We start from the raw sequence: 19,228 nt of genomic DNA on the forward strand, positions 1-19,228 counted from the left end.
AAATAAGTGACGTAACTTCCTCACTAGAACAACACAAGCTAACTGGTTAGCCTCGAAAATGAGTTTGTTTTTGCCCAAATTAGCGTGCAAAAAAGATATAGATGAGGTCATTAAAGTTGTAGCAGAAAAAGTTGTAGTTCTAAGGTTCGGGAGAGATGAAGACTCAGTTTGTCTCCACCTGGATGAGATTGTGAGTGGGACGTTAATATGAAAATAAGCAGGAATTTAATGAGTGGTGGTACTCTTGATTTTGGTAACTTTTCCTCTTTGTCCTCTTACAGTTGTCAAAAACTGCCCACGACTTGAGTAACATGGCGTCCATCTACATCGTTGATGTGGACAAGGCTCCCATTTACACGAGATACTTTGACATCAGTTACATACCCTCAACTGTTTTCTTTTTCAACGGACAGCACATGAAAGTGGATTATGGGTAAGTGGAGAGAGGAGGGTTGCTCATTCCAAAATGCTTAAAAACAAGGATGAAAGTGATGATATTCTTCATCACTAATCTACTAAAATTGTGGTTTATTCACACCCTAACAGTAAAATTAGTGAAACAGAAAAGCTGAGAAGAAAACTCAAGACGTTGTAAAATGACAAGTATGTTCCACCTCTGTATTTACTGATTAATGAAAACATTCATAAGATGACAACACCGTGGAGCGCCCATCTCTGTCCTCCAGAGCCCAGGCAGCAGTTCCTACCACAAAGCTTCTCAGCAAAGCTTCTCTATTATTGCTGGCTTCAGCATATTTGCTGATGTCACACTTTAACTGAGCAGACCACAGTCTATAAATAAGGGAGATTGACACACTAAAGAATCAAAGTTACCATATATGGCTGATAATTGATGATTGTTGTTTTGTTAATCTTTCAGCTCCCCAGATCATACCAAGTTTGTTGGCAGCTTCAAAACCAAGCAAGACTTCATGGATCTGATTGAGGTGATTTACAGAGGAGCCATGCGGGGGAAAATGATTGTCCAGAGTCCCATAGACCCTCAGAATATTCCCAAATATGATCTCCTCTACCATGGGATTTAGAATCAACACCTTCAACTTTGTGGACTTGCAACTGAAATGACTCTAGAGTGGCATGAGCTGTGATGAACTTACAGAAAATACCTTTGACTTTCTCACATTTAGAGACTTTCTTTGATGTTTCCCATGGAAAACATTTGCAGATCTGCAGAGACTCAAATTATTTATCAGATGTATGTGCAATGCTGTTAGAATAAACTTTCACCATAAAGCTTTTTTCCATCTTCTCTATGCAGACTCTGTTTATTCTGCCCTGGCCCAAAAAACTTTGTGGATTTGAATCTTCTTGCCATTTGGGGCCTTTCTGTTTGGAGTTTGCATGTTCTTCGCACCCAGATTTTTTTTGCACAATTCAAAGACATGATTAATTCTACTTTTTATTTGCAAATCCAAACTATTAAAAAGGTGTGAATGCCTATAGGAATGGTTGTGTCTGTTCACGATACCCAACTGTTGGATCCATCTGATGTCAGCAGGAATTTGGCATACACCCATTTACTGTACATATCAGAGCATATGGTTCTGTGGGCTGAACGGCACTGTGTGTGGGATTTTGAAAAAAAAAAAAAAAAGGAATCAATTTTAGTTATCTCAACAGAACTGATCAGTCTGAAACCCAGATCATTTAGAATAAAAATTAATTTCACTACACACTCACTAATATCAAGTGTGAGCTGCCTGAGTTAGACTGACTGCATGGACATATTGCAAATTTGAAATTAAATTGGTAGATATTTTTATTGAAGTTCTGCTTCCTGTTACTGTTCTTTGTTTCTGAAAAAAAAACAACTTTATAATGGAAACATAAAGATGGAGTTTCGTATCAAAATAATCTTACTTTTGTCTAATACAGAGCGCAGAAGTTACACTCATAGCTAGAATATTATGGACATTTGACTTGATTACAGAGCATCGATGTATTTAACACCACCAGTTACAGCCAGTATTATCAGTATTATAGACTTGTGTGCACTGTGAACATGATTAGTTTGACTTTAAATGAGTTGCAAGTTGCGACCGCATATGAAAACGCCTACATTTTAGAGAGCTAGTTACATTTTGCTCAGTTGGGATGGGTAAACTCATCGTTTATGCCATTTTGATTATGAAACCCAAACACCCGGACTCCCGTGAATCGTACTTTACTCTCTTATTGTAGCTAAGCTAAGACAATATAAGATAAAACTTTATTAATCCCGAAGGAAATTCTTGTGCCAGTTAGCTAGTATAAAAACAAGTAACTAATGAGTAGTTTGCAAATAAACAGTGATTAATAGAATACCAGTAGAAGTAAGATACGTTAAGTACAAAGTAAAGCAAATTAATGGCAATTTATATGGAGAGTGATATCGGCAGTGTTATTGAGAGGTTGTTTTGCACCAGATAATAAAGATAGCAAATGATATTAAATGCAATTTTACATGATAGTAATAATAATAATAATGAAAAGTGAAAATAGTATTGCACATGATAGTGAAAATATTGCAAATTGTATAAAAACATGACATTACACAACGTAATAGAGAAATGTATTGCACAAATGATCTCCCTTTAAATGCTCTATCCTGTATTTATTTCGTTTTTGCATTTAAAGGACTCACTACTTTTATTTGTGTATTTTATTTGCATTACATAAAATTTGCTTAAATTTATTATTATTATTTTTATTACATGATATTGAATTTAACATAGCCTATGGTACTGAGATTATTATTGCACTTAATTATGTAAAATACAATTTAGCCCATGCTGAAAGTAGTATTGCACATGGTTTAAGACTAATAAACATTCTATTGCACATGATAATGAAATTAATATTGTACATAATACATGGAATGACGTGACCTACAAGTGCACATGAGAATGAGCATTATATCATTGTCGTTAAAGGCAATACTGAACATAATATTGGTGTTATTATTCTCAGTCCGATGTGTCAGATTTCCTTCCTACAGAAAGGGAAAGAGTTATATAGTTTGATGGCCCCCGGTAGATAAGACCTCCTGCGGCTTTCTGTGGTGCCCTTCGGTGGTCTCAAATTGGATTTAGCGTCGGCTGCATTCAGCCTGGTTCTGCAGACGTTGAAAGATCTGAGTCTCCTGAGAAAATACAGGCGGCTGTGACCGTTCTTGAATACGGCGATCTGTGTTTTTAGTCCAGACCAGTTTATTGATGTGGACGCCTAGGTCTTACAATGACTTATAATGACGTCAGCTGTAACGATGACCTAAAAGACAGATTCGTTTTAAGCCCCGGTGATAACTACATAATTATTTTGGAAAAATGAAAAGAAAAGAAAAACAAAACAAACAAACAAAAAAAAATCAAAAATAGAAACCAGCAAGTAGAAATAAGCTCGGACAGGCTCTTAGTGTGAAAAAACGTTCCGACCGGAAGTGTTTCGTCTTCAGGCGGAAGTTTATACAACGATGGCTGCGACCTTGTTCGGAGCATGGTGTTCATAATTGAATTCATACCCTGTTAGCCTTTTGAAAACGCTCGTATGTGGGAAATATAGAGTGCTTACACAGAGTTAGGTGTTTGTAGCGCTCACATGATGCTCTCCCTCTTTAAGGCTGCGACCGGCGGATTGACGGGAATCTGTAGAGCTCACAGTCAGCAGCAAGGTAATATCGTGCTAAATGTTCATTTACACGAGAGGAAGAGAGTTTAACTACAAGCATATTCTAACTACTGACCCTAGGACCAGAGTTACCCTAAAAAGCATGTCGAATTAGAGTAACTACGAGTTAAATTACACTGCTGTGGGCCGGTGAACTGAACACACCTTCAGATAAATTCACTGTTACCAATTAAATGTATGGCAACCAATATAGAGCAAGCAGCACGAAGGAAATGGGAATAATTGTGCCACAGCTGTGAAACCGGTTTCATAGAGACACACAGGTTTCAACAAAATAAACTGACTTTTATTCAGGAGGAAGCTGGACACCTGTAATGAAGGATCAGAATACTTGATTGATCCCCAGGGTGAAATTCTTTTGTTGCAGGTGCACCCATTTAAAGAATATGAAAAGGAAGAGAATATACAAATAATAATAATAAAACTAACTAAGCATAAAAATATATATATATATATATATAGCAAATATAAATAAAAATAAATTAAAAAATAAGTAGACACTCTTGTGTAAATATTTACAGTTATTGCACATATCCACCATAGAAGGTGCCAAACTTACAAATTGGAGTTGTGGAGTCCAATTGCCACAGGAAGGAATGAGGATCGCACTAGCCACCACAGATTCATGAAAGATCCAGGTATTTGTAGTAGAAATCAATTTCAGGCAGAGACAAGTAAACCCAAGCTTAAATTCTAAGGAATATTGTCATGTGCATAAACAAACCACACCCAAAAGCAGCTAGGCCTTGCTTTGTGTTTTAGTTGATGCATGATAGTTCAGTCTCAGGTGAAGTTTTGCTTTGCTTTTTTCACCTGCTATTTTCTCCTCAGGTCATTTGCACAGCCACCTGAAAATCCTCACTGCAGGGTTGAAGACGTATCAAATCCCCCCAGACTACAGTGGTAATTAATCATGATCTCGTTACCTTTTCACTTTATCTTTAAGACATAACATTTTGATATGCATGCAAATGTCAAGCGGAGTGGGACGGCTTCGACAGCGCCGCCAAACAAAATCGGGCGTTCAAAGTTCTGAAACACACACACACAAAACAAACACAAATATTGGAATAAAAACATTTCGCGAGACAAGAAAACTGAACAACGAAATAGAATTGCCAACATTAGATAAAGTGAAATTTAATGGCAGATAACTGTTTATAACACAAATACATTTTAGAAAAGACTAAAATAAAACGGAAAACATCATTTTAGAAAACCGATTTTTGAAAAAGTGTGTTGTCACATAGTGTTTTGCACCTCAGGGGCCACTGTGGGTAGACAGAGAGAAGGAGAAGAAACACACAGTGAAGAGCTTAGTTTGACTTTGTGTTCCTTCTACTTTTTGGATTCATTTCATCTCATGTTCAGTGTCTCAGCTGGCTACTGTACGTTAAAGTTGTCCATTTCATTATGCGTGTTATCGTCCCTGAAGGTGTGGTGCTGCCAGAGAAACCCAAACTGAAGTTTCTGAACAAGGTGCCTAACCTGAAAAAGGCCAAGAAAGAGAGCAAGAAGCTGCGGGACATCCAAGGCCCGACCAGGGGAGCAAATGCCTTTACAAGTGGACAGTACGCTATAGTGGTGAGAGCATTTAAGTCTGCAAACGCTGCTGTTTAAGGATAACTGACAGATGTATGAAGCATTGATGACCAATACATTTCTGTACACTCTGTACATTTTTTTTTTTTTTTTTTTTTTTTTTTTAAGTTCTCTTCCATAGCAAGCTTCCTCTTTCAATATTGCAGAACAGAGCGAGTAAAGCCATCTGATACAAGTTTCACAGCCAGGACACAGGATTTGATTTCAAAATGCTGAGAAATGTCCTTTTCCCCCCGGTTCCTGTAACATGGAAATGCTTTCATTATGCAGAGTAAAAGATGATTCACTCTTTTTGACATCTGTGATTCAAATACTACATAACAAGCACATTATTGAATGATAGGTCTTGGTTGGATAAAATTATCTTCCCGCCTCACTTTGTTCTTCATGCACATATTCTAACTCTGTACTGCCCTGTGAAAAAGTCAAAGTGAATCATCGCAGCGTGACATTTAAGAGTGATTGTCCTCATCGTCTGTCTCATTGATGCGCAGGCCATGGGCGGGGGCTACATCCACTGGGGTCATTTGGAAATGATGCGTCTGACTATCAACCGCAAGATGGATCCCCGGACAACGTTTGCCCGCTGGCGCATCAATGCCCCATATAAACCCATCACACGTAAAGGACTGGGTCAGCGCATGGGTGGGGGCAAAGGAGCCATCGACCACTATGTGACACCGGTCCGTTACGGGCGTCTGATCGTGGAGCTGGGAGGAAAGGTGGAGCTGGAAGAGGTTGAGCATGTCCTGACAGAAGTGGCCAAGAAGCTGCCTTTCCGCGCCAAGGTGAGATCACAGAAACATTGATGCTGCTTTAATGTATGCGGCAATAAAAAGTTGTTATAAATACAAAAAAAAGATGCTCGCATTTTTGCACGTGTTAAGGTGCTTTCCCTGTTTTGTTATTTCAGGTAGTGAGCAGAGAGAGCCTGGAAGCCTTGCACAAAATGCAGGATGAGATGGAGCAGAACAACCAGAATCCCTGGACCTTCAAGCGGATAGCACAGGGAAACATGATGGGTATCAGGAAGGTGCTTAGTCCCTTCGACCTGCACAACCACGGACGTTTTACAGGCAAATTTCACTTCCCAGGGAGGGTGTGACGGCCCCGGGAGACAGTCGTTAGTACGGTGCCCTGACACCGTCCAGAGAACAGAACTGAAGACGCAACCAGAAATTTGCAGAAATGATAGCAGACATAACTTCTTGTTATGTCTGCTATCATTTCTTTTTTTTTTTCTTTAAGAGGGATGTCCTGTTGAAGTCACATTCTATTCATTTTTCTGCACATAAAACCTGATAAACCACTCTGTCTTTTATTATTGAGTAAGCGTTGACTTGCCATTGTTATTTTTGTCTCATTAGCAGCAAACAAAATGTGTAGTAAGTGAAAACGCTCACAATTCTGCTTGAAAAGTGCAACAAGAGATGAGACTAAACCTAACTAATATAAGTCTATCTGCTGATTTGTTAACATCGTGGTGAATTTAGCCAATGTTACAGTGGGGAAAAAAAAGTATTTAGTCAGTCACCAATAGTGCAAGTTCTCCCACTTAAAAAGATGAGAGAGGCCTGTAATTGACATCATAGGTAGACCTCAACCATGAGAGACAAAATGAGAAAAAAAATTCCGAAAATCACATTGTCTGATTTTTAAAGAATTTATTTGCAAATAAGGGTGGAAAATAAGTATTTGGTCACCTACAAATAAGCAAGATTTCTGGCTTTCACAGACCTGTAACTTCTTCCTTAAGAGGCTCCTCTGTCCTCTACTCATAACCTGTATCAATGGCACCTGTTTGAACTCGTTAACAGTATAAAAGACACGTGCCCACCACCTCAAACAGTCACACTCCAAGTTCCACTATGGTGAAGACCAAAGAGCTGTCGAAGGACACCAGAAACAGAATTGTAGACCTGCACCAGACTGGGAAGACTGAATCTGCAATAGGCAAGCAGCTTGGTGTGAAGAAATCTACTGTGGGAGCGATAATCAGAAAATGGAAGACCTACAAGACCACTGCTAATCTCCCTCGATCAGGGGCTCCACGCAAGATCTCAGCCCGTGGGGTCTGAATGATCACAAGAATGGTGAGCAAAAATCCCAGAACCACACGGGGGGACCTAGTGAATGACCTGCAGAAAGCTGGGATCAAAGTTACAAAGGCTACCGTCAGTAACACACTACGCCGCCAGGGACTCAGATCCTGCAGTGCCAGACGTGTCCCCCTGCTTAAGCCAGTATATGTCCGGGCGCGTCTGAAGTTTGCTAGAGAGCATTTGGATGTTACAGAAGAGTATTGGGAGAATGTCATATGGTCAGATGAAACCAAAGTAGAACTGTTTGGTATAAACACAACTCGTCGTGTTTGGAGGAGAGTGAATGCTGAGTTGCATCCAAAGAACACCATACCAACTGTGAAGCATGGGGGTGGAAACATCATGCTTTGGGGCTGTTTCTCTGGAAAAGGACCAGGACGACTGGTCCGTGTACATGAAAGAATGAATGGGGCCATGTATTGTGAGATTTTGAGTGCAAACCTCCTTCCATCAGCAAAGGCATTGAAGATGAAACGTGGCTGGGTCTTTCAGCATGACAATGATCCCAAGCACACTGCCAGGGCAACAAAGGTGTGGCTTCGTAAGAAGCATTTCAAGGTCCTGGAGTGGCCTAGCCAGTCTCCAGATCTCAACTCCATCGCAAACCTTTGGAGGGAGTTGAAAGTCCGTGTTGCCCACCGCCAGCCCCAGAACATCACTGCTTTAGAGGAGATCTGCTTGGAAGAATGGGCCAACATTCCAGCAATGGTGTGTGCCAACCTTGTGATGACTTACAGAAACCGTTTGACCTCTGTCATTGCCAACAAAGGATATAGTACAAAGTATTGAGATGAACTTTTGTAGGTGACCAAATGCTTATTTTCCACCCTTATTTGCAAATAAATTCTTTAAAAATCAGACGATGTGATTTTTGGAATTTTTTTTTCTCATTTTGTCTCTCATTGTTGAGGTCTACCTATGATGTCAATTACAGGCCTGTCTCATCTTTTTAAGTGGGAGAACTTGCACTATTGGTGACTGACTAAATACTTTTTTCCCCCACTGTATATCATGCTTGCAGACGAGGGAACAGAAAAGAACAGTGAGAAAGTCAAATTATATATATATATATATTTTTTTAGATGTTTTTTTTTTTTTTTTAATTTGGACATATTTAACAAATCATTTCTGCAGCCAAATGATGATTCACTCACATTGTGCTCAGTGTTTAGTTTCAGTTTGAATTAACAGTCTTTATAGCACTTTTCAGAAGCAATTATTGAACCATTATGACATTGGTATGATGAAGTGTGTTCCAATTTCTACCAACCACCGCAGTTGTGGAGACTACTAGCTTTGTTAGTTCAGGAAAGCGTGAACATAACTATTCTAAATGGCTTCTGTTACGGCAAGACACTACAAGCAAACATTTTCTTTTTATGCTCCTGTATAAATGTAGGCCTTTTATTTTTCTTCCATAACATATCTTTACACAGAGCATCCAAATAAAAATCCGGGTTATCTGTTGGACATTTGTTCAAATCTGTGAATACGAATGACGTCGCAACAGTCTTTAAACAGATTGGGCAATAGTTAGAATAATTTAAGAAATTGTATTATCTTTAGCAATCCTTTGTAGATGTTAGAAAGTAGCAACTATTGGTCGAAATTTGTACCTGTTGACTGTGTCCAACAGAATTTTACAGTTCAAATCTTTATTGGCTCAAAATGTGTTTGATACCTTTGGCAGTTACCTGCCATGTAAACCATCTGCTGAACAGTTTTTGAATAATAATATATGAATCAAAGAATTCTGAACCCGAATCAATCCTGTGTTCATATTTCCTATTAACTTTTTCCTATATGTTTATTTTTTTATTTTTTTTTACATATTCACCCTGAAGACACTAGTCCTGGAAAATTAAAACTGCATAAAAAAACTCAGATTTTTGCTAAAATGGCTTCCTTGGTCATTAGTTACTTATTTTCCCTGGGTTGCCTTTTATAGGCTGCTTCTTCACTAAGATTATTATCACGCTGCAGTTTTGATTTTGTATTATAGAAGATGAGTGTGTTTTTGTTTTCATTAAAGAATTAATAAATGCATCTAAAGTTATTGTTGTGTCTGTTATTGTCTGTTACAGTTAGCGTTGCAGAGAATTAGCAGCCTGACAAACCACACTCAGGGTATATTGAACCTTATTCGCGCATGCGCTTTTTTTTTGTCTTGAAATGTTCGAAAACAACAGCGCGAAAATGCAGGTTGATAAATCCCAGCTTCATGATTAGCTTAAGTTTTTTTTTTTTTCCCCCAACCTTTGTGTGTGCTATTTCGGTGTATTAAGGTCCTACAACTTCTACTGTTACTTTGTTGTTTGGGCTTATTCGCGTTAGCTCAGCCAGACGTTAGCTTGAATACGTTTGATGTATTTTTAGCCGTTATGAGGCCTGCACGAGGCTCTAATCGAGCCCCATCAAAAGCACCCAACTTGAAAAGCAAAACAAAGACAGACAAGCCACCGGAAGTAACACGAAAACGGGTAAAGTGAGGTAAAAACATTAGACGTTGAATAGATTGCTTGGTCTTTAACCTGAACCGTTTCCAAATCTTATTTCAGGACCAGAAACTTGATGTCAACAGCCATGACAAGGACATGGTCACCCACCCAAAAACAGCACAGAGAAGGAAAGGCAAGGACTACTTTTTATTTTTGAGTGTACAATGTTTAATGCACCTCAGACTGCACGATTTATCCTTACTGGTCTTTCTGTCCTCGTGTTGCTCTTGTTCCTGATAGCTGACGGAGGCAGATCCCCACTCTCCAAGAAGATGAAAGTTAAAGAAAACTGGAGTCAGATGCCGAGGTCCTCCATCATTGCTCTGGAGAATATACTGGACTTATCAATACTGTGAGTTCCACAATGATAATTTTCAACTTCACTGTTTCTATTCCCATTGAAGCACCTGTAGTTACTCTGAAAATCAGGGTTGATTCAGTCAATCATGGTTTTTCAGTCTCAGAGAGGGAGATGACCGAAATTCTGCCGCTGGGGCTTGTACTATCAATCGGAATTAGTGACTTGGTGAGGTGACTTCAAAATCAGGTCCAGATTTTCAGTATCGGGAAGCAGGGTCGCTTCTGACCACATTGTCTCACCTCGTGCTGGGGACCTAACCTGCTCTGATGCAAGTTAGGCCTCAAAATAAGAGATTAACACATGTAACGCACCACTTTCTGACCAGTAAATTCTCTTTGAAAATGAAACAATAAAAAAAAAAAGAGACAAAGACAGAGTATCTGTCCAAAACTGAAAGAATCCAAGGCCCACTATTTTGTTTTGTCTCTCACTTCCACTTTTTCATGAGAAACATGTCAGTTGAAGAGAATATTTAACCTAAAACAATAAAAGGGATTACTCTGAAACATTTAGACTTCTGAAGATTTGGAACTAATGTGATTTTATTGATTAAACTCATCACTGAGCAACAAATGATTTACTTGCTGTTTTCTCCTGAAGTGCATCGTGTCAGACTCGCCAAATGGCATCCAAAGATGCCTGTTTTAATCAGTGGATAATCAAACCCCTTTTTGTTCTATCATTTCAGAGCCTGGATGATAGGAAATTACCTTTTATATCGCCTTTCTGTTTGTTCTTTATTCGGTACAAACAGCATTTGTTGCATCTGACACAATCAGACTGAAATTTTCTCACATGCTTCAAGAACACACTTTCACTGCATTAATTGAATAGAATAGAGCAACATAAATCATCAGATCTCCATTGACTTTGCAGCAGAGATGTTGATCAAATCATTTTACACTTTCACTGTATTCTTTTTCTGTTTTTATGATCTTCCACTTCTTGCTTTGACTGCAGCTTTTGTGTTGCTTTACACCCAATCTGACCACAACTTCGCCTGTTTTTTAATCGCGTCCTTATCTATAAAGCACAGGTTTCCTGCTGACACAACTGTGAAACACTAATCTTGCATTGAGCTAATTATATTCGAATTATCATAATAGGAAACCTTTTTTTCCCCCTGTGTTAACAGAGCTACTCTTGCTTTGAGGCGGGTGGAGAAGAAAGAGAGCCAGGAACATCTGAACATAATGAAAAAGAGGTGAGCATTTAGCCAAAGTTGGAACAACATTTTGTGAAAATAACCGCATTTCAAAAACTCTGTGGTCAGTGGTGCAGGAGACGGGTGCATGGCTGGGTGTATCGATACTTTTTGAGATGGTAGGATTTATTCATGCACTACGGTGATGAATGATAGTGAATGCGAACGATCACACGTGATATTACTGCACAGCGCTCGTCCTTATTTGACTCCTCTTTCTTCCTAAGATTAAGTCATCACTATTGTTAATGTCAGTATAGAATATATTCAGTTGATGATAAATGTCAAAGTTGAAATCTGATGGTTCCCCCCTCTAACAATTTGCAGGTTTTTAGCTGTCTGTGCACAGCTCAAAGTTCCAGTGCAGAAACACAAGAACGTGGCGCTTTCATCTCAGCGGCACCAGGAGGAGACCAAAAAGTCAGCTGCTGGGAAGAAGACTCTGAGCTCTCTGGAGGTGAGAAACTCTTCAGTCTCAGAAAAGTAGCTGGATAGACGTTAACGAAATGCCAAACGTGAGGATTTTCCTCCTTTAGTCTTCTTTCTAGAGATGCACCGATACCATTTTTTTGAAAATCGATACGAGTACGAGTACAATCATTACAGTACTCGCCGATACCGAGTACTACCGATACCGATGCCCCATATTTAGGCTATTCAGAAATTGCCAAAAAAAAAAAAAAAAAATGTATGTATATATATAATTTATTATTATTATTATTATGATATATTTGCCATGAATGTAGTTTTCTACCAGGGGTGATAATGATGCATGATTGACAGTCTCCGCTGCTCCCTGCTCTGGGGCAGAGTAGGCCTAGGCTGTGCTGCCAGCGGACAGCTCCGCTTCATTTCACGGTAGCGCCAGAGATTGTAAAAGCAGGCCTATAATATCCATTCTCTCTGGTAGCGCGTGTCTTCTGCAACATTGTTGCAAAAATTAATTGGATTAGAATGTTCAACGTTCGAAGTCATGGAACACTTGTTGCGACTAGACTGATTGTGTAATGGAGTGGGGAGAGCGACAGCGGAGTGACAACACATCAGCGAACAGCGGAGAGAGAGAGAGAGAGAGAGAGAGACTACTGTGTTCAATGTCTTAGAAAGTTGAACATTCTAATCCATTTAATTTTTGCAACATGTTGCAGAAGACACGCGCTACCAGAGAGAATGGATATTATAGGCCTGCTTTTACAATCTCTGGCGCTACCGTGAAATGAAGCGGAGCTGTTCGCTGGCAGCGTATAGGTTTAGCGCTTCCATTTATTTTAGGTTGGAAAGCTGAAATAGGCTTGTTAATGCTGTAGTACGCTATAGGGTTAGTTATCTACTTTACTTTATAGGCCTAATGTTTTCCTTCTTTCCCTTTCTCGGGCACATTTAATGGCAGTGTGATAAAACACTATAGCCTATTTATATTTTAGCGCATGTGCTTGGGCTGGTTAAGTTATGCGGAAGAGAGGAAGGGTTAGTCGGCTTTTTTAACAGCTGTGGAGGAAAGGAAGGGAGAGGAAAAATTGGCGCAATATCACCTCGAATGCTTTTCAATGGTCTTATTAGTTATCAATAGAGGTACGGTGGCTTTTTTTGTTTTCTATCACCAATTCTTCGATTTATAGGAGAGCGAGGGAGAGATATGCGTGAAGCAGGTGTAGCCACACCTGCTTTTTTTAAGCCGGCTGCGCGAATGGAAATGGAGGGAGATGTGAAAAAATGGCACCACTGTTCGTTTTTGATGCTGGCTTTGCGCAGCTTTGTCAACTCAACTGCTTTAGGGTGCTTCTTATTAGTTTGCAGTAGGTAACCGGCTACCGTTGTAATAGCCTAATGTTGCAAGGGGTGCCGCGTTGACGGATTACATTCTGGCCACAGGCACACGGATTTTCATAATTGTTATGTCGCAAGTGAATATAAAAAAACAGACAGCTTCGGGTAGGCGGGCAGCGAAAGGGAGTGGAAGAGACAGTTCTGACGTTAGAAATGACTGTCAGAGAAAGATGTTGGCTGTGACTGCACCACTGTTACGCTACATGACTGCGCACATCCTCGCCATGGAAAATGGGTTCGTGCAGTGAATGCCTAATTGTCTGAAGGACAATGCATTAGGTCTAACTACCTAGGCTACTACTTCGTTGTTTTTTTCACGGAGGACGATTATAGCTAAAGCGATGCGGGAAACACTGGTGGTATCGGTGCATGGTATCGGCAACTGTTTGACAAGTACGAGTACGAGTATATAAGTGAAGTATCGGTGCCGATGCCAGCATCGGTATCGGTGCATCCTTACTTCTTTCCTATCTCTGGATCTGAACACTGTAGGTTGCAGATAAGGAATTCGAGTTTTCTTACTGCACAGCGGTCGTCAGAATTCTATCATAACACAGATAATGAATAATCAAAAGTCTGAGTGAGGATGAACTGCTTCACTGTTACACGCACAGCTATGCCGACTGTGATGCAGAATTAAAGAATTCCTGAAAGAGCACTTCTTACAGCACTGTACAGACAGCAGGTGAATGTATTTTGGATTAACACTGGCACATTTACGTCGTAAATAACACCAACTAGCTACATGCAGGGCTCTGAATCAAACATTGTGCAGTGAAAAGATGCGCTTTGTGTACAAACTGGTCCACAGAGTTGGGAGTTACAACAATGTCGACAGCAGATAATACCGTGTGTGCATCTTTACGCACCCTTTTTACTTGGAATATAAACGTGCTTTGTGACTTGTTTTCCTGACTCTTTAAAAAAATATTCGGGATGTGTCGAAGCTCTACGCTTTCAGCCTCAGGGATGCACTGATGAGCTCACTCTCATTCTTGCTGATTCAGTGCCAAAAATATTTCAAGGAGAATGCTAACAGCACTTTTTACACACAGTTTCGGGTTATTCTCCCGTTCAGCGCTGCGTACGTGTCGGACCCTCGGCTCCCGTAAAAAATAAAATAAAATAAAGGCAAAAGCCATTAATAAACTGTCAGGAACATCACACCTGAAGCCTCATCCCTGGTCAGAGCATGTCTGGGGGGATGAATTTATAAGAAAGGAAAAGTTTTGTCTTGGCTAAGTTTGGGTCTGCACGACTTTGCAATGGGCATCATTAAGACACCCATCAATAGGAAATTTCATGGTTGATGATGAACAATGATTATCGGTGAGTAAACCCAAGTCAATCTTGGATTGATTAAATGTTCCACAAATAACTGCAGTACAATCTAAATTAGAGGTGCACCGAATATTCGGCAACCGAAAATATTCGGCCGAAAACGCAAAAAAAAACACATTCGGCTTTCGGCCGAAAGCCAAATGAGTGGCCGAATCGGAGGCCGAATAGTGGTGACGCAAAATTATCCACAGACGGCGGAGTCGACAGAACCAAACTCATCTGTAAACTCTGCCAATATGCCGCCCATTGATTCAATGTGAGACTCCGGTTCTTTTCACAAACGCCACATCAACACCGTAGAACTAAATGTTCGAGTAAACAAAATAAAAGACAACATTAGTTGTTGTAATCATTAAAGAAATAGCACTCTTAGCATTTTCGCTGGTACCAATAAATAATCAAAGTAATACTGGCCACTTTAGCTGCTTCTCAACCAGCGACAGAGTCATTCCCCAGAGGCAATCTGCAGGGTCAGAACTAGGATTCTTTAACTTACACTTCTCCTCTGCATCACATTCACCCAGTTACAGCAAACACCACAAAGTATGGAGTGATGAAATAAAAATAAACTAGCAGGTAACATCACGCTACAGGTGCTCCTCGGTCTCTGTGTGAAGCTAACGGAGCTAACCGGCGCTACTTCCTGTTTTACTTGTTTCAACATAAAAGCATGTATTTCAAAATACATTTTTAAAAAACTCCTGCATTTACAGCCAAGTTGAATTGTCTTCTCACCGTAGTAGTTTCAGTCTAAAATATCACTAAAAGGCAAAACACACAAACTACAAAAAATGCTGCCACTGTTCCTGAAGGAGCAGGCTACCTAGACTCTATGCCAAAAAGGACACTCAGATAATTTGTTATATTGCATGTTTTTACATTTTTGTGTTGGAACGCGTTTATAATATGTTGTATTTTTTATTGTTGTATGAAATGAATGAAAAAAAACCCAGAATGAATTGAAAATGGGAATTAATTAAACTTATCTCTAGCTATTAGTAATAACTTTTGAAGATTTCAAATAAACATTTATTTTCTTTGAAAAACATGTCTAAACATTTATTGTAAGGCGTAGATTTAAGCAATGTTTAAAAATGGTGAAAAATCTAACTTTTGTTAACTTAACTGAACTGTAATATTCGGTTTCGGTTTCGGTATTCGGCCAAGTGATTAATTATTATTCGGTTTCGGTTTCGGCCACAAATTTTCATTTCGGTGCACCTCTAATCTAAATGCCATTTTCTTTTGCGGTCTCTCTGTTCTGAAGTCTGTCCTCTTGGTATGTGTGTGTGTGTGTGTGTGTGTATGTGTGGCACTCTGCTCTGTTTTAAACCGTGTCACAGGGAGCAGCAGAGACGACGGAGGGCCGTCACCTTGGTGGCATTCCTTGTGTGTAGCTCTCCATCTTATTGGGTGTAATCATCTGCAGATTGTCCATTACTGGAGCAGTAATTTTATCTGCCAATAATATCTTTGTCAGCAATGTGTAATTCTTCCCCTGGCATTTATCATAATGGGATGTCTCTATTGAAAAAGTGGTTAATTAGTTATAATGAAAATAATCAATTGATTTGTAGATGATATGAAACTAATCACTCGCTGCGGCCTTGATGCAATAAACAGCCAGGTGACCTATTGAGTGTGTCTGTGCATGATGTGTTTTTGTGTTTTGGGTGTTCAGGAAGACTTAAAGGCTGTTGTCAGCGCGCTGGAGCGGACCGAGGAGAAGACTGTGTCTTTAGAGCACTCGTGCAATATGCTGAGAGACGAGTTGGAGGAGGAGGAGGAGAAAGCAAAACGGGTGCGAAGCATTCACACGCGCACATCATAGTAAACCTGCTGTGACAGTTTTTCAATGAGTGGTGGAGAGAAGGTTGTTATTATAGAAAAGGAAACACTGCACGGGTTGTCTTGCTATAAAGTTTCATCTGAAGGTATTTTTTTTTTTTTTTTTTTTTGACATTATACTTCCCTGGATTGTGCATTTCATCAGCGTAGAAACAGAAGTGGTCAACAGAGGTGCATTTTGCCACACTGAGTGGGATGTTTCACATGAGTGAGTCTAGACATTTCTTGCAGATTTATCCGGAGCGCATGCTGAAATGTGGCTTTCAGGAAGGGTTTGATAACGTGTTCTTGAGAAAAACGAGTCTCAACAGCAACGACAGGAAATGTCACTTTGGTTAAGAAAAAATAGGTGATGCAATTCGTCGCAGAGGTCTGAAACTTGGATATGAAAGCGTGATATGATCTGACAATAACACAAACCTTTATCTCCTGTATTAGTACAGATTTTACAAATGATTGACCAAGCTGAGCTCAAGCTTCCCTCTCTCCCTCCACAGAAAGATGAAACAAGATTACAGGTGAGCAGAAGTGCTGAATAGGGCACCCTTTCACAATATCTGACATCCACTTGAGCTTACCATATTGCACCATAGCTTCTTTTTTATAAATAAGCAGTGAAACTCTGTCAATGTGCACTTCCTCTCCAGTTTCAACAGAAAGCTTCAACTTTTTCCTCTTCGGTGCATCTTCTTTGTAAAATTAAAAAAATCCACGAAACCTTTTTTTCCCAAATGCACCATGACAAGATGACGCGAGAGTTGACCTTGACACGCGTATTGTTTTTGCATTATTTTTGAAGAACGCTTTTAGAAAACACTATAAAACCTGCATGTGAGGCTAAGCGTTGATTGCTAATCGCTCCTAGGTGTGAGTGTGCGTTGTTGGTACCCCGCCTCTTGCCCAAAAGCAGCTTGGATAGGCTCCAGCCCTCCTGTGATGCTAAACTTTATGAAATGGATGGAGGTGATAATATTCCACGTTTATGGCTCGTTTATTTTCTTCAGTCTCGTTTAAGAAGGATCATACCGGACAGCGACTGTGAGTCCACTGCCCAGAAACTGGGAGAAATCCTGCAGCAACCGCAGACCGTCCGGGATGCCCGGCCGCTGCTTCTGCAGGCACACAGACATGCTGACCAGCTCTTCAACCAACTGAGCAGCGGTGCATCTCGTTCAGAGGGAGTAGAGTCAAATCTGTTCTTGGGTTGAAATAGGTTTTATTTTTCAAAATGACAGATATGAACAATTTGTAGGATGTTTCACATCCTTTAGAGGTTGATGAGTCAATATTTCTTGGTATTATTTGCTTGATCTCGTGTGTCTTTTGTGGTTAATTTTTGCCTATGGTGCAGTTAAATAGAAATCACACTGTATCCTGTTGCTCCTCCAGACATATTTATTTTAGTTTTCATATGAATAAACTGTTCCACTGGATCCGTTTGTGCTTTAGTGAGCTTTAATAGTTTTTTCTTTGTCATTTCAGCCTTATCACCAAAGTAATGTAGTTCAATAAAGCGCTACTGTTTTTGCAAATAAAGATCAATGGGTAGTTCACCCTGTGCACAAGGGTAAACTGCAGGCCAAAGCATGTCTCATACACGTCTCATCTAAAAGCGTAAAGTAAACAAGTTCTTATTGAACGGATGATAGTTTTTTGTTTTTGCAATAAAGAAACTGCGTTGTCATGGGTGATTATTCACTATGAGATGAACATCCTGCGACATGTTTAATTCCTGCTCATCATTCTTTGAAATTCAACACACGTCAAATAGATTCAGCTTGTCATAACGTGCACCTATGAGTTGCCAGCCACCAGTAACTTCAGCTGAGCAGAGGTATTGATAATCTTCGTTCTGTAAAGGAAATTATGTCCACACTGTAACACAAGTGACCGATTCCGGCTCTAAAAGCTCCAGTTTAAGATCCCGAGAGCTTGAGCTGTCCGCAAAGGTAACCCTTAAACTGTTCACCTCCCCTGTCCCTGGTAAGATGGCAAACATTTACCCTGGCTGCTAATTGGAGGTAATGTCGGTCTCAGAGTCCGACTAAAACTAAAGATGCCAAAATAAATGAACGTTGTTGTCGGAGCTTTGACGTTCAGAGTTGAAATGTCGGGGGCAAAAACTACAAATCGCAAAGAAACTGCTGTGACAACCAATGGTGTCAAAAGTACACACATTTGTTACTTAAGTAGAAGTATAGATACTGCAGTTTAAAAACACTCTGGTAAAAGTTGAAGTTTCAACTTGACCTTTTTACTTAAGTAAAAGTGAAAAAGTATGTGCTCCAAAACCTACTTAAAGTATAAAAGTATAAAGTAACCTTTAAATAATTTTTTTTTTTTTAAACCCACACACAAAAAGGTAGATGCCACTATATGAATTGCAAGCTTAATTTGAAAACTGATTAGTTCTACATATGGCCCAAGACAACAATCATAAAACCATTACTGTCAAAGACAAAGTCACTCAAGGAGCATGTTCTTTCTCAAACTTTATTGGAATTCAGTCCCATCAAAAAAACAAAAAAAAGTCTTACTGCCTGAAAAAATATATAACTATGCCAGTTGTTATTCCGAAAACATCAGAGGCAAGGCTAACGCCTTTGACAATTGTTAGCTGCTAACCGGGCATGTCTTGGCATGTTCCTATGCTAGCCAAGCTGCAGCAAAATATATCAATTATCAGTTCACAGTTCGGTGGTAACAAAGAATAAGCTTATATTTTACCTCTACATGTTTTTTCAAATTGGAGGGAGAG

At 39.7% G+C, this 19,228-nt stretch overlaps 3 protein-coding genes across 3 annotated transcripts; all 3 read left to right on the forward strand.

Annotated features, from left to right (window-relative positions):
- The first annotated feature begins 16 nt into the window (after nt 1–16).
- On the forward strand, nt 17–1,270 carry txnl4b (thioredoxin-like 4B). The gene is made up of 3 exons (XM_075470752.1): nt 17–190; nt 282–433; nt 881–1,270. Exons 1-3 carry the CDS (start codon nt 59–61, stop codon nt 1,044–1,046), a joined length of 450 nt encoding a protein of 149 aa, XP_075326867.1. The 5' UTR covers nt 17–58; the 3' UTR covers nt 1,047–1,270.
- Nucleotides 1,271–3,452: 2,182 nt separating this feature from the next.
- mrpl16 (mitochondrial ribosomal protein L16) lies at nt 3,453–6,517 on the forward strand. Its single transcript, XM_075470765.1, has 5 exons — nt 3,453–3,670; nt 4,519–4,590; nt 5,123–5,271; nt 5,784–6,077; nt 6,203–6,517. The coding sequence occupies exons 1-5, from the start codon at nt 3,598–3,600 to the stop codon at nt 6,392–6,394; spliced, it is 780 nt and encodes a 259-aa protein (XP_075326880.1). The 5' UTR covers nt 3,453–3,597; the 3' UTR covers nt 6,395–6,517.
- Nucleotides 6,518–9,574: 3,057 nt separating this feature from the next.
- cenpq (centromere protein Q) lies at nt 9,575–17,903 on the forward strand. The gene is made up of 8 exons (XM_075470783.1): nt 9,575–9,871; nt 9,950–10,022; nt 10,130–10,241; nt 11,386–11,454; nt 11,782–11,911; nt 16,304–16,423; nt 16,914–16,988; nt 17,475–17,903. Exons 1-8 carry the CDS (start codon nt 9,773–9,775, stop codon nt 17,676–17,678), a joined length of 882 nt encoding a protein of 293 aa, XP_075326898.1. The 5' UTR covers nt 9,575–9,772; the 3' UTR covers nt 17,679–17,903.
- The last annotated feature ends 1,325 nt before the right edge of the window (nt 17,904–19,228 follow it).

Source organism: Odontesthes bonariensis, chromosome 1 (assembly GCF_027942865.1).
Source record: "Odontesthes bonariensis isolate fOdoBon6 chromosome 1, fOdoBon6.hap1, whole genome shotgun sequence".
Classification (NCBI taxonomy): domain Eukaryota; kingdom Metazoa; phylum Chordata; class Actinopteri; order Atheriniformes; family Atherinopsidae; genus Odontesthes; species Odontesthes bonariensis.

Bases quoted from the DNA above. Each gene is read 5' to 3' on its own strand.
- txnl4b (XM_075470752.1), top strand. From the start codon at position 59: ATGAGTTTGTTTTTGCCCAAATTAGCGTGCAAAAAAGATATAGATGAG. The intron at 191-281 runs GTGAGTGGGACG...GTCCTCTTACAG, and splicing joins GTCTCCACCTGGATGAGATT to TTGTCAAAAACTGCCCACGA. The intron at 434-880 runs GTAAGTGGAGAG...TTAATCTTTCAG, and splicing joins CACATGAAAGTGGATTATGG to CTCCCCAGATCATACCAAGT.
- mrpl16 (XM_075470765.1), top strand. From the start codon at position 3,598: ATGATGCTCTCCCTCTTTAAGGCTGCGACCGGCGGATTGACGGGAATC. The intron at 3,671-4,518 runs GTAATATCGTGC...TTTTCTCCTCAG, and splicing joins AGCTCACAGTCAGCAGCAAG to GTCATTTGCACAGCCACCTG. The intron at 5,272-5,783 runs GTGAGAGCATTT...ATTGATGCGCAG, and splicing joins GTGGACAGTACGCTATAGTG to GCCATGGGCGGGGGCTACAT.
- cenpq (XM_075470783.1), top strand. From the start codon at position 9,773: ATGAGGCCTGCACGAGGCTCTAATCGAGCCCCATCAAAAGCACCCAAC. The intron at 9,872-9,949 runs GTAAAGTGAGGT...ATCTTATTTCAG, and splicing joins CGGAAGTAACACGAAAACGG to GACCAGAAACTTGATGTCAA. The intron at 11,912-16,303 runs GTGAGAAACTCT...TTGGGTGTTCAG, and splicing joins AGACTCTGAGCTCTCTGGAG to GAAGACTTAAAGGCTGTTGT.